The sequence below is a fragment of the Beta vulgaris genome, chromosome 4 (assembly GCF_026745355.1).
Source record: "Beta vulgaris subsp. vulgaris cultivar EL10 chromosome 4, EL10.2, whole genome shotgun sequence".
In the NCBI taxonomy this organism is placed as follows: Eukaryota; Viridiplantae; Streptophyta; class Magnoliopsida; order Caryophyllales; family Amaranthaceae; genus Beta; species Beta vulgaris.
The window spans coordinates 39,689,580-39,703,485 of record NC_079205.1 but is presented as its reverse complement, the minus strand read 5'-3'; the positions used below and the strand labels follow the sequence as shown (position 1 = coordinate 39,703,485).

At 36.0% G+C, this 13,906-nt stretch overlaps 1 protein-coding gene across 2 annotated transcripts; it reads right to left on the bottom strand.

Moving 5' to 3' along the window:
* Positions 1-6,359: 6,359 nt before the first annotated feature.
* Positions 6,360-13,376, bottom strand: LOC104891258 (ras-related protein RHN1). Of its 2 annotated transcripts, XM_010676926.4 has the most exons (8): positions 13,188-13,376; positions 12,959-13,036; positions 12,694-12,861; positions 9,882-9,930; positions 9,665-9,738; positions 7,723-7,816; positions 6,802-6,944; positions 6,360-6,585 (listed from the first exon to the last, which is right to left on the bottom strand). In XM_010676926.4, the coding sequence occupies exons 1-7, from the start codon at positions 13,224-13,226 to the stop codon at positions 6,844-6,846; spliced, it is 603 nt and encodes a 200-aa protein (XP_010675228.1). In that variant the 5' UTR covers positions 13,227-13,376; the 3' UTR covers positions 6,360-6,585; positions 6,802-6,843. The 2 variants fall into 2 exon arrangements, with proteins under 2 accessions (XP_010675228.1, XP_010675227.1); XM_010676925.4 differs by having other exon boundaries at positions 6,360-6,944; positions 13,188-13,375.
* Positions 13,377-13,906: the final 530 nt, after the last annotated feature.

Sequence of the window (13,906 nt, the reverse complement as noted above, 5' to 3'; positions counted from 1 at the left end):
TGATCTCTTCCAATCATTGAATGCATTGCCATTAAATTTGATAGAAACGTTTTGTGTGGAATTGGCATCTGAAGGATGGATGTAATACACACTACTAGGATCCTGATTGAGTCCTAGAACAGTATTAAATGTGGAAGAATTTGATGTTTTAGTTTCAGTTATTTTGTAGATAATGGTTAAGAAATTCTAAGATGTTTTTGAACGATTGAAGATCAATATAAAATGACCTGATTAGAGAGTAAAGTAGTTTTTGAGATTTTTAATTCATGAACTCCAGAAAAATGAATGATGTTCAAGAATTTGAAGCTAAAATCAAGATTCGAGAACTTGAAACAGAAACAGAAATCTAGTAATGTATCTAAGCTAGAATATCAAACACAATCTTCAGACTAAAGAAAATCATCTACAGTTCATCAACAATTTCAGGAAGAACCTCATAAATCAACTATGATTTATCAACAGATTGATCAAGAAAATCCTCAGATCAACTAGAAATAATTGATTCAATTGAAATTCGATCAGGAAGAATTAAGGAAGAACTACACCTTATTTTCGTAGTTATTTCAGATCTTCAATTTGAAGATTTTTTCAGCTGAAAGATCAATTCACATATGTGAAATCTCAGTGAATTGAAGGAACTTTGATCGCAGAAAAAATCTGCTCTGATACCATGATGATTTGTGAAGAATCACAAACTTAGTTCAGGGAAATGAGAATGAATTTTCAGAGAAAAGAAAGTTCAGAGAAATTTATTTCTATGTAATGTTTGTTATGTTACAAAATGATGAAGAGAGATTAATTCCTCACGGCACGTTAAGTTATTGTTCTCTCTCGCAACACACGTTAAGGCAATCTGTCTAAACTGCACCGTAGCCATGGCAAGGGGAAGAGGAGCTAAAAAGAGTGCTCATAAAGGCAAGGGGAAGAAGCAAGGTCCATCATCGTCTCCGGTGAGAAAGACAAAGAATGTTGATGAAGTAACGGGTATCCCTTCCTTGAATGTTCCTAGTCCGATAAAAGAAAATGAAGGCAATGAGGAGGTAGATGAAGTAGATGAGGTAGATGAAGTAACAACGGCTATCCCGCCGGTGAATCTGGTGGATTGTATTCAACAATCAATTGAAAAGGCCACCTTATATGGGTGGCTTAATGTGACGCAAAGTGGTGCCAAGGATACTAGTCAGGCAAGGAGATTATCATGGGTTGAAGAAAGTGAGAAAGTTCAATCGGAGAAGAGGGTAAGTGACTCTGACTCTATTGTTATGATTGAATCTAATGACATCTAAGATGACATTGATTACTGGTCTTCTGCAGTTGTATGTTATGTCCTAGATGCTAGCCCACCTTTCCCAGTTATGGAGGGCTTTTTTAAGCGTGTTTGGGGGAAATTAGGCATTGCTAAAATTGCTGGCATAGGATGGGGTATGTTTATTGTTAGGTTCACCTCAATGGAGTCATGCTTGAAAGCTAATAATGATGGGTTTCAATTTTTTGACCAAAAACCTCTAATCACACGCATATGGGATCCTGATATGAATATGAACAAAGATATTGTGCAACAAGTACCTATTTGGGTGAAGTTTCCTAGACTGCCACTCAAATATTAGGGTGAGAAGAGTCTATTTAAGATAGCTGAAATTATTGGGAAGGCGATTAAAGTGGATCAGGCAACAAAGGGGAAGGAGAAATTGTTTTTTGCTAGAGTTCTGGTGGAGGTTGGATTGAAGCAAGACCTTCCTGATACTATTGAATTCTGCAATGAATATGGTACTAAAGTACAACAAAAGGCCGAATTTGAGTGGAGACCTATTAAATGTACTAAATGCTCAGGATTTGGGCATTAGGAAGAGAATTGTAAAAGAAACATGGAGAAGAAGGTATGGATTCCTAAGAGGAAGGCACTGGTGGATAATGAGGGTTTTCAAATGGTGGGGAAGCCAAAGAGCATTGCTGATCCTGGCCCTGGAGTTATTCTAGTACATAACTCATTTGATGCCTTGTTGGGCAGAGGTTGATGGGAATACTACTGAGGTTATGCTTGGATGTAATGGTGAACAAGGGGCTGTGCAGAATGATATATTGGTGGATAAAGGACAAGAGGTGATACCTCCTAACCTTAATGGATAATATTCTGGTATGGAACATAAGAGGCCTAAATAGAAAGATAAAACAGATTGAGGTTAGTAAATTCATTAACTCACACAATATGAATCTATTTAGCCTCTTAGAAACAAGAGTAAAGCTGCCAAATCTAGGTCAAGTTTACCTGAACTTGTGTCCTTGGTGGTGCTTTTCTCATAATTTTGGTTGTCGTAAAAATGGAAGAATCATTCTAGGGTGGTGTCCTATTTCTTTTAATGTTGATATTTGTATGGTTACTAGCCAATACATGTGTTGGAGGCTGTTAGGAGGGAATGGAGAAGGACTGTGCAAGGGTGTGCTACATTTAAAGTCTGCAAAAAACTCAAAATGGTGAAGATAGCCCTGAAATCTTTGAATAAAGAAGGTTTTGGTGATGTTGAAGCAAATGTGGTCAAGGCTAGAGGTAACCTTGTGAAAGTGCAAGCTGAACTTCAAGTGAATTTAACAGATCATGAGTTGATCAGGGCTGAGAAGCAAGCTACTGAAGAGCTAAATACAGCAAAAAAAATATTTGAATAGCTTTTTGCAACAAAATTCTAAAGTGTCTTGGCTGAAATGTGGTGATGAAAACTCAAAGGTTTTTTATCATGCTCTCAGGCAAGGAGACGATAGAATAGAGTGAATTCTATTCAGGATAGTGATGGAGTATGGGTTAATCAGAGAGAAAAAGTAGATGCTGCTTTTGTGAACTATTACAAGAAGTTGTTATCTTGCATAGAACAAAGACAACATGTTCTTGAAACCTTAATAAACAAGGGTAAGAAGCTCACTGAGCATCACCTGAGCATTGTGCAGTAAGAATTTAGCAAGTAAGATGTGAAGAGAGTAGTGTTCAGTATCCCAGATGATAAAGTTCCTAGAATTTATGGGTTCAACAACTGCTTTTATAAGCATTATTGCTGGGAAATCATTGGGGATGATATAAGTGAGGCAATTCTGGACTTCTTCAAAACTGGGAAAATATTTAAGTAAATTAATGTCCCAACTCTAACATTAATTCCTAAGGTAAAATGCCCTGAGAATGTGACTGAATTCAGGCCCATAGCCTGTTGTTCAATGATGTACAAGTGCATCACTAAATTGATTAGTGAAAGATTGAACATGATTTTGCCTGATATTATCTCTAATAGCCAAGGAGCATTTGTGTCCGGAAGAAGCATTCTGCATAATGTTCTGATTTGCCAAGATTTGGTGAAATGTTACAAGCGGAAAACTACAAGAGCAAGCTGCATGATGAAGCTTGACTTGAAGAAAGCTTATGACACCATCAACTGGCAGTTCTTGCAACAAATGCTTGAAGGTGTTGGGTTTCCTAGAAGGTTCATCAATTTGATCATGGTGTGTGTGCAAACACCAATGTTTTCTATCATGTTGAACGGTGCACCTATAGGGTTTTTTTGGAGCCCAGAGAGGGCTGAGGCAGGGAGACCCAATGTCCCCCCTGCTCTTGGCTCTCTGTATGGACTATCTTGCCAGAATCTTGAACTACATAGGAGAAATGGAGGGTTTTAAGTTTCACTCTAAATGCAAAACTTTGAAACTCATACATTAATGTTTTGCAGATGATTTGTTACTGTTTTGCCATAGGGACTTTAAATCTATATACATTGTGCTTCAAGGCTTCCAGATGTTCTCTAATGCATCTGGGCTTGAAGTAAATGTTAACAAGTCTGAAGCTTATTTTGATGTCATGCAAGAAGACATTATACAGAGAGTTACTGATGTTAGTGGGTTTAAAAAAGGCTCTCTTCTATTTAGATACCTTGGGGTTCCAATATCCACAAGGAAACTGAAAGCTCATGAATGTCAAGGACTTATTGATAAAATGGTGAATAGAATAAAGGTGTGGAGCAATAGGAATCTTTCTATGGCTACTAGGAGTCAATTAATTCATAGTGTGTTGATGAGTGTGCACACATACTGGGGGCAGCTCTTCATAATTCCTAAAAGTGTTCTAAAGGAAGTTAATGCAATATACAGAAGCTTCTTGTGGACTGGTACACATAATAATAGCAGTGATAGGGTTGTAGCATGGGAGAAGTTGTGCAAGACTAAGACAGCTGGAGGTCTGGGTTTAAGGGAGACTTTGAAATGGAATATAGCTGATGTGTGTAAATTAGCTTGGTGTGGTGCTCAGAAAAAAGATAGCTTATGGGTGAAATGGGTCAGTGGCATCTATATTGGCTCAACACAGTGGGAGTACTATAATGCTCCTAATACAACTAGTTGGGGGTGGAAGTATCTGTGTTTGGCTAAGAATGAAATGAATGCTAACATTCTTAACACACAATGGATGCATGACAGGCAGTATAGTATTAAAAAACAATACAAAGCACTGCTAGGAGTGGAGGCTCATAGCCAATGCAGCAAGTATGTGTGGTGTAGATACTCACAACCAAAACACAAAATGATACTATGGCTTGCTCTTCAGGACAGATTGAAAACAAGACAAAGGCTTAAGAACATGAATATATGTACAGATGATACTTGCACTCTCTGCCAGCAACATATTGAAACTATAAAGCACATGATGTTTGAGTGTGAGTTTAGTGCACAATGTATCACTAGAGTGATGAGTTGGCTCAGTGTCAGATGGGGTGGAATAAGTTTACTACAGATGTGTAGGTGGCTCAAAGATAAATACAGAGGGTCGAGATTCAGAAAAATGGTGATTATGGCTGCCATTGCTGTCACTGTGTACATGGTCTGGAAGAACCGCAACTCAACCTATTAGGACCAAGTGATTATGACTGTTGATAAAACAGTTAATGACATTCAATAGGATTGTACAAATCATGAGCATGAAAGTTAAAGATAGTGATAGACAGTGGATTAAAGAGATGTAATAGTTGGGTGTGTCCAGTTGTTTTGTGGTTGTTGGGTTGTTAATTCCTAGCTTCCTTTAGGCTGTTATGTTTTTGGGCCCTTACAAAAAAAATGATGAAGAGAGAACTATTTATACAAGAGGATAACAAGTTGTAGCTAACTGCCTAACAACTTGGTGTAACTAACTAACTAATATAACGATGTAATAAATTAATTAAGTTAAGCTGGAATCAGCTTTGGATGCTGATACTCCTATACAAGAAGAGGGATCAGGTTACTGGTGAGGAGAGAGGTAGCTAACCTATGAGTTCCCAAAGATGAGTTGGGTGAAATAAAATTCACCATTATTGAATAATTTGAGAATTCAGAGAGAGAGGAGCATGAGAGAGAAGAATGAGAGAGAATCAGATAAGAGTGTGAGAGAGAAATCGTGAAAGTGAAGAGTGACAGAGATAGGATTGTTTCTCGGTTTCGTTGCCCTAGGTTTTCATAGTTTTATGTTCCTTTTTTCCATGTTTTGCTTTTTTCCTTTTTTGAAAAAAAAAAAAAGTGGGGATGCAATTGTACCCCCATTACCCCTTTAGGTTTGCCACTATGTTTAGGAAAAAAACTTAAAGGAATTCAGTGTAAACTAACTTAGTGTGCAACAAATTGGTAATTGATATTAACTTTATATACTGAATTTTATACACATATAGTATTCTTATATACAATATAGTGAATTTTATCAATGGAAATCATATATTGATGTTACATGCAATATAACGGATGATTTAATTTTAATATAATATGTTAACATGCAGGAATATATAGGTGGTAGTGTAGTATATATCATGACACATGCTTTAACATATAGAAAGATATGATTTCTACATGATGTAGTGTGTATCTAAATGATATTAGTGAGTATCTACCCAATATATTGAGTGCTTGAATGACATAATGTATTATTCATAAATGATATAAAATTCTACCTGATACAAAATGTTTTTAAATAATATAGTACAATTTTTTTCATAATATAATATGTTTTTATTGATACAATGAATCTCTAAATTATATAATAAATGGTTCAAAAATACAATTTCCACATGATATAGTAAATTACAGAATGATATAGTAAGTTTATGTATAATATAATGATTTCTTCATGATCGATTTCTGATTGATATAGTAAATTGCTGAAAAACGATACATGCTTTTGGCCTAGTGCACGCTAAATCGCTAATGTTAATGTGAACCGGATACACACAAGTCAGATTGTACGTTTAGGAGCGTCAAAAAGTGATTTTTCACAACACAGTTGACAGGGTTTGTAATTGAGACAGATAAAACACAACCCTAAAACTCAACACTCCCCAAGGGTGCAGAATTATGACTTTTTTGAGCTCTTCCACACTAACAAGCAACTCTATTTCATAGAGAAACAGGTACAATAGATTTGTGCATAAACAATAAACATAGACTCAGTAGGGCAAAGTCACACCAATTTACAATTTATAGGCAGCACAGATGGAGCAACGCCTACGGATATATATATATATAGCTCGCTTAACAACAGTCATGGAGTTCTCAGCTTTGGCTTATCTCCTATACTGAAGAACAACACACCTGTTCCTGCTCAAAGAAAACCCTTCATTTACAACTACAGACACAGGAACTGTGTATAGAGATCCCAACAACAAAGAACACTAGAATTATAAAGCAAATACACAAATAAAATTATGAACCACTAGATGCATCTCCCCAAGAAATGTTAACATGACAAATTGTACAGGCATCTCAGAATTTAAAAAGCAGTTCATAGTCATCAGCTGGAAAAGAATGTTTCACCATATGCCCCACGTACAACAAGCAAAGCTTGGTGATGAATACTTAAGAACAGCATGATGAAGCTCTGGCTGCATCTCCCTGCCGGTCAACAAGGACCATTCCAGCAGGATTCTGAGGCGGTTGAGCCCTTGGTAATCTCTTGGCTGTTTTACAGGTAAAAATTATCAAAATTAATGTTAAAGATCAATGACATAGAATGTTGGTAACAAGGAAAACTGGTGATAAAAGAAATAACCTTAAGGTGCCGAGATGCCAAAACTGGTGATAAGGAACACATGATAACATGTATATGCAAAATACATGTTTGCAAGACATGGCTTTCCATTATTTAAGTTTAAGCTAACAGAAGGCAATGACAAAAATGCTCAAGTTTCTACAGAAGTAGAGTCAAGGCTGATGTAGAATTGAAACAAATTAACAAAACATTCTGACAAAAGACACGACAAAAGAACTAGAACTACCAGGTCCAAGTAGTTCAAGATGTTCAGCGAGGAAAACAAGTGCCCAGAATGGGGTGCACGAACATTTATCAAACATCATTTCTTTCCTCACACCTTAATTATTAACTAGTTTGCCCACAGAAGAGATTATAATATTTCACTTCCAAGAATAAAAACATCCTCACCAGCAAAGTAATATTCCAGGAACAAGTAGCCAACAAATCATCATGTAAGATGCAAACAGAACATTTTCCCTGTAATGTAATTGTGTTACATCACAGAAAGTATTGCTTCATGCCCAATTATCAAACAAATAACTGTGAGATGTCAACAGAACCATCTATCATGCAAGGTTATATCCAAATGCTATTAACTTAAAATAACTGTCCTACCTGTTCATTCCACTTTAACAAATCGGCCTGTGCATGTCAAAACCACAACTAAATAGAACTTTCCAAAATATAAAATGTATGTCACCAACCTATTTCATAGAAGATCTCATTAACATTCTGAGCTGTTTTTGCTGATGTTTCCATGAAGAAGAGACCATTTTCTTCAGCATATGTGCGTGCCTCCTGCAAAATTACCAAATGTACTTGCATTCAATACTCATAGTTTCAGAATATTTTGAACATGGATCTATGTTGCTGAGGCTCAGCTAACTGTGTCCTACGTTGATAAGTGTCCGAATTTAGACTTCCCTTCGATTAAAATTTTGCATAATCTAGTTCAACACAATCAAAGTGAACATACCCATGTCAAAGTCACCATACCCATGTCAAAATGCTGAGTATCTAACACAGATACATATTAGATATAAAGAGAATAAAACAAGAGGGAAACAAAAGCACATCAACAAGCAAAGAAGCCCTCAACTATTCAAGAGAGATCCATGCACTGTTTCCTGACCACAGTATAGACCAGATCAACGAACAGATTTAGTATGCAGTACATCACTTAAGAAAGCACGTAATTTTTCGGGAAGGAGGCTACTGTTGGGCCCATGAGAAATTATTTAGTATATAATTTCTGTGGCATACGTGCACATCCTCTCCTTATATTTGTGGAAAGATGTGTCAATTGGAATATTCTACCTTAAGAAGGATGACTATTGCAATAACATGAATTATCTCCAAGGTCCATCCAAGTATAAGGCGACACTAGGCAGCTAGTACAACCCGCTTCAAGTTATGAGGACTAATTATCCAATCTTGGGGGAAACAAACAACCTCGACTCCTTATGTTTATTTTTGTTTAACCCACAAACTAATACCACAGTTCTTAAAAGGATCTAACTTGTCAGTTGCAATGGAATTAGCTCTTAAGACACCATTAAGGCTAACTACTTCCAGCCAAATAAGCCAAGATAGAGCCAACGAAGATGCACGTCAGTAAAAAGAACACTGATCTGCAACAGCCATCAACCAGCACAATGTTCACAACAATGTAATAGTCAACTTAGCAGACAGCAATAAGTAACCCCCCCCCCCCAGTTCCTCTATTGTCGAGTTCTTGTACTTCTTTTGGTTCGACCATGTTTTTCCATATGGACTCTTCACATCTACTTCCTCCGCTCCATTATAATTGCATCAATGGGGTTGCACATATAGTAAGGAGCCCGTGTGATGAGGAGAGAAATAGAGAGTTAAAGTGAAAGAAACAAAAGAAACCATTTGATAGGAAAAAGATAGAGAGAGCCAATTACCATATAAGGTAATGATGCAATTATATAAAACTTTCCAAAAATGGAAAATGATGCGATTATGATAGAACGAAGGAAGTATTAAGGAGTGCCAATAACAACTGAAAATTAACTAATACTACTGAACAACCAAAAATAGAATATGCATGGATATACAGTGATATGTGGGGCATATGCAGAGTGATACAGGATTAACAACTTTCAGCCTAAAAGAATATCTGCAAGAGTCAATACATTGCCTTCCAAGACTTACGATTTAAAGCTGAGAGGGGTACTCATGTAACTTTTTTTTTTAACTAGAGTGCTTTTTTTACTGACTAAAACCATTTTCTGGGAAAAGAATATTTAGTTTGATGCAAAAATGCGTATATGTTAGGAAAAAATGCGCATGATAAAAAATATGAACATTCAGCTTAATATGTATGCAAACTACAAAGTACTCTATTTTAAGCATACCCTGATTGATTATTGGGGAATGCGAATATGGCAAACATGTTTTGCAAGAGAAATCATATATTTGAAACAAACAGGGCTCAGCTCTAATTTCATCAACTGACATGGACTAAGACAAGTGCAACAATAGCTTAAATCAGATCTGATCAACACTGAGAGATATGTCAACTTAGATTATTTTGGTTCTGTTTCGGGGTGGGGTGGGGGGAGAGGGGAGGGGGGGGGGGGGGAAGTGACATAGAACTGAACTAGAAAATATCATACTCACTTCAGCTGAAACGACTCTCCGTTCTTCCAAATCAGCTTTGTTCCCTGCCAGAGCCATTACCATATTTGGATTACCTGCAATAATAAACCACCAGCGAACCATGAAACTTAGAAGTCAAGATAAACAAATCAAGCCTTCCGATACAAAGCAATTCATGTTACCTATTCTCCAAATCAACAAAATAAATCAAACAATAAGGTAACCAGGCTGCACATACCTTGTTTCTGAAGTTCCTGTACCCACTTCTTAGCACGGGTAAAAGATTCCTGAAAGAAATTTAAAATCAGAAACTCAAATGATGCAACCCTCCAGGAGGAATGTTCATAAAGAATCAACATAACTAACAAATGTCAATAGAGAAGGTTCCAAAACAAAATGCACTACTTACTCAAATAGTAAATCAAAAGAAACTGGGAGATATGACTTCATGTTATAATTTTGCAAATCATACTTCAGACATTAAAAAAAGAAATTAAGAAAACCAAATACAACTAACATAATACTGCATGATTATACTATCACAACTTAAACAAAGATAAAGCATCCTTCATAAACAATAGTGACTAAACACCATTCATAGAGATTGTTCAACTACCCACAAGAATCGGCACAGTGCACAACTGGGAACTGGCACTCATACCAATAAACTGAGGTAAGAAGTTAGCCACATCATACATATAAGAATTACTCAATGGTGCTCTCAGGAGGGGAAAAAAAGGGGGGGGGGGCCTTTTGCCTCCACAATGAAAAGCATGAGAGTACTTTTCAGATTTTTGAAGAGCCCTCCGACAAGCTAAATAAACATTTTCAGTATCAGGAGCATGAGAGCCACTATATTCTAGCAGCAACATCATAATGACCGATATGGTGCCGTTTCTCAGTTTACATGCTTACTGTGTTTCCTTAGAGTCTCCAATTTCTGTACTCTGATTGCAAACTTATGTTACCAAATAGAATAAATCCCTCATCACACTTCCAAAGTAAGAAAATAATCTTCTATAATGGCAAAAATCACCAAAAGACTTTATACATTTCTCTTTTGCAGTTTTAGAATAAGGTATTTCAGCAACTAGAGGAATAAGAAAGTAATGAACTAGAACAAAAACAAGATATTCACTGACTAAAGAGCCAAATAAGCATTGCATCATGAACTCTAAATTGCATCAAACCCAGCGGAAAACATACAAAGATAGGTGCTTCAAAATGATGCACAACATACCCAATTGAAACACTAAAAGCAGAATGACCTAGAGATTACATAAAGTGCCCGCACATTCTCTTTTTGAAATAAGATTTCGAAATATCTCATAATCGACCTGATTGAAATTTAAAGCTGACTTAAAAAGATTGGCAAGCAAGATCCAGCAACGTAGTAGATGCATTTAAAAGCACATTCCCTTTGTTAAGGGGAGGAAAGAATAAAGGAAAACAAATGGAGGTCTTCCTTTCATGATTGAGGATAGAACAAAGTCCACAATACTATGAGAAGTACGTTCAGCAATCTAGTTCTATCATGAAAGATCAGTGAAATTTTCAGGTTCTGTGAATGAATGTCTATTAATTTGTGAAAGAAACTTGGTGATAGTCGGTCAAAAACATATAACCTAAAGATAAAAGAATGCTGACTAACCAGGTGAATCTGAAACTAATGAGGTAGGAGGACATCAACAAATCTGATGAATACTACCAAGAAAGGAAGCTGAAGGTTCTAAATGAATTACAGTGGACAAAATCAAGAATCCTTATCCCAAAACAAAGTTGGACATTCTTTAAGCAATTTCAAGGGGTGTTTCAGCAATCGCATAGGTCATAAAGTACTACAAAGAGGTAGAATTGATAAGATCCTCAGACAAAGTATCCCACAGTCTCCAGTCCCCACAGAATCAAGCTTTGAAAAGGAGAGATAGTGTCATCGAACATGAGAACTAATTAAGTTTACTGGATGTTAGAATTGAATTTAGGCGGCCAAGATTCCAAGGCATAAAAAATAAGTCGAGAAAACCTATTAAAGACACAGTGTCTCCTCAGACACATAAGCAAGAACTTTAAAGTGCAATATACTTACATGCTTAAAATCAATAAAGACAAGAGACATGCAGCTACGGATCAAAAGAAATTGTCAGGCACCTATTGTTTTCACCTCAAAAGGAGAATTTCCAGAGAGAATAAAAAAGAAAAAGAAAAGGATATCAGACGAGATCAATAAACTCCCGCCCCCAAATCCAGTCCACCACCCCTTGGCGGATCGTACATTGTTTTAATAGAAACCACTCATTTATCAAGCCTTTAGTTGTTAATAGAGCCATGGCGACTAAATCAATTAGTAACACCACAAAGCTAGTGAAAAGAATCAGGTATAAATGGCAGGATTTTCCAGCAACTTCAGACTCACGAACTTATATTCCATAAGAGAGAATTTTGAAAAGACACCACTCCTCAGGAGTCTCTAATTTTGAAACCATCACAATTATCAAAGTTAGCAACGCAAGTGCTTTCAAAGGCAAAGCAACATATAACACTTGACCATTATTCCGTGGCTTTCTAACATAATCGTCTATAGAGAACATCACCAGTTCAATTTGAACTCATCCCACAAAATCATATAACACATATTGACTTTTCACATCACAACCATAATCTAGATCCCTACAAGACTTTATAGTCAAACCCTTATTTACAATCCTCAAAATCACACCATAACCCAATTATAAATTCAGAAGTATATCAGTTTCTTTAACTTGAACCAAAAACATCCAAATGACATTCATAGTGCATAGACATAGAAAAGAGTTCAGCATCTTATCATATATGCCACTGCGTCGTAACCAGTACCACAGACCGACTTCTTCTACTCCTACCTTACTACTATACTGAACCCCCAATACTATATTTATCACATGCAGCATAAAATTAACACCAAAAACAGTCCTAATTAGTTTCCCTCTCACAATATTGGTTCATAAAACAACACAAAGCAACATATTACAGTAAAATATCCAATTCAAGTAGGAAGGGAGGTGATCATATACCGGACTCGAAATGTCATATACAATAATTGCAGCAGCAGCACCTCTGTAATACATAGGCGCCAAACTATGGTACCTCTCTTGACCAGCTGTATCCCAAATCTCAAATTTCACTGTGGCATCATTTACTGCTAACGTCTGCGAGAAAAACGCGGCTCCGATCGTTGATTCCTGCACCACATATTACAACAATAAGCATAAGTATACTAAAATAAAAAATCTCAACCAAAATTCATGAATTAAAATATAAAAAAAGGATGATTTTAACCTGAAACTCGAGAAATTGACCTTTGACGAACCGAAGAACGACGCTGGATTTTCCAGCTCCCATATCACCGAGAAGTACCTGTAATTAAAAAAACATCCAAGTTAAAATTGACGTGATAATCGATGAAATAGAAGAAGATGAAGCGAAGTTTAAAAAGAAAAAAGAAGCATCGAAAACCTAAAATTGCAGGAAAAGCAGAAAAGAGAAGCAATCATGAAACGAAGCGTACCAATTTTGCATTGAGATTGTTGTGTCCGACCGTCGCCATAGCAGGAAATTGATGCAAGAGAGAGAGAAGAGACAGAGAAATTCAGCGATCACAGAGAGAGAGGAGAGAGAAAATTTAGATGACTTTTGTTGTTGGTTTGTTGAGAGAGTCGAGAGTCGAGAGTCGGAAGTTTCTGCGTAGTAAAATTGATCGACACGTTTCGCTACTAATAATCAAAAAGTATGGTTTGGGAGTTGCAACTTGCTGGTTTATAAAGGCATGGAGAAAGGTTCTCCTAAAAGAATTCGAACTTGAATTGTTTTCTAACTAGTATTTGGGGATGTTCTGCTTCTGTTCAATAGAATAGAGGCAGATTTTTAAATTTTCACGTGTTATTTAAATGTATTTTTGTATGGCATATAACAATGAGTTAAAGCTATGTTTGGTTCACCTAAAATTTTCTGATATGAGCTTATCTTATCTGATCTGAACTAAACTTATTTTTTCTGATCTGATCTGATCTGATTTATAAGATCTTATCTTTTATAAAATATATTATTACTATTATATTATTACTTTGTAAATCATTATTATGCAATACATTATAAGATCTTCTTTATAGTATTACTATTATTATCATTTTATTTCTATTACAACTTTTACACAACTTTTATTATTAATAATTATTATTATTATTATCATTATTATAAGAACAATAATAATAATTATAATCATAATTA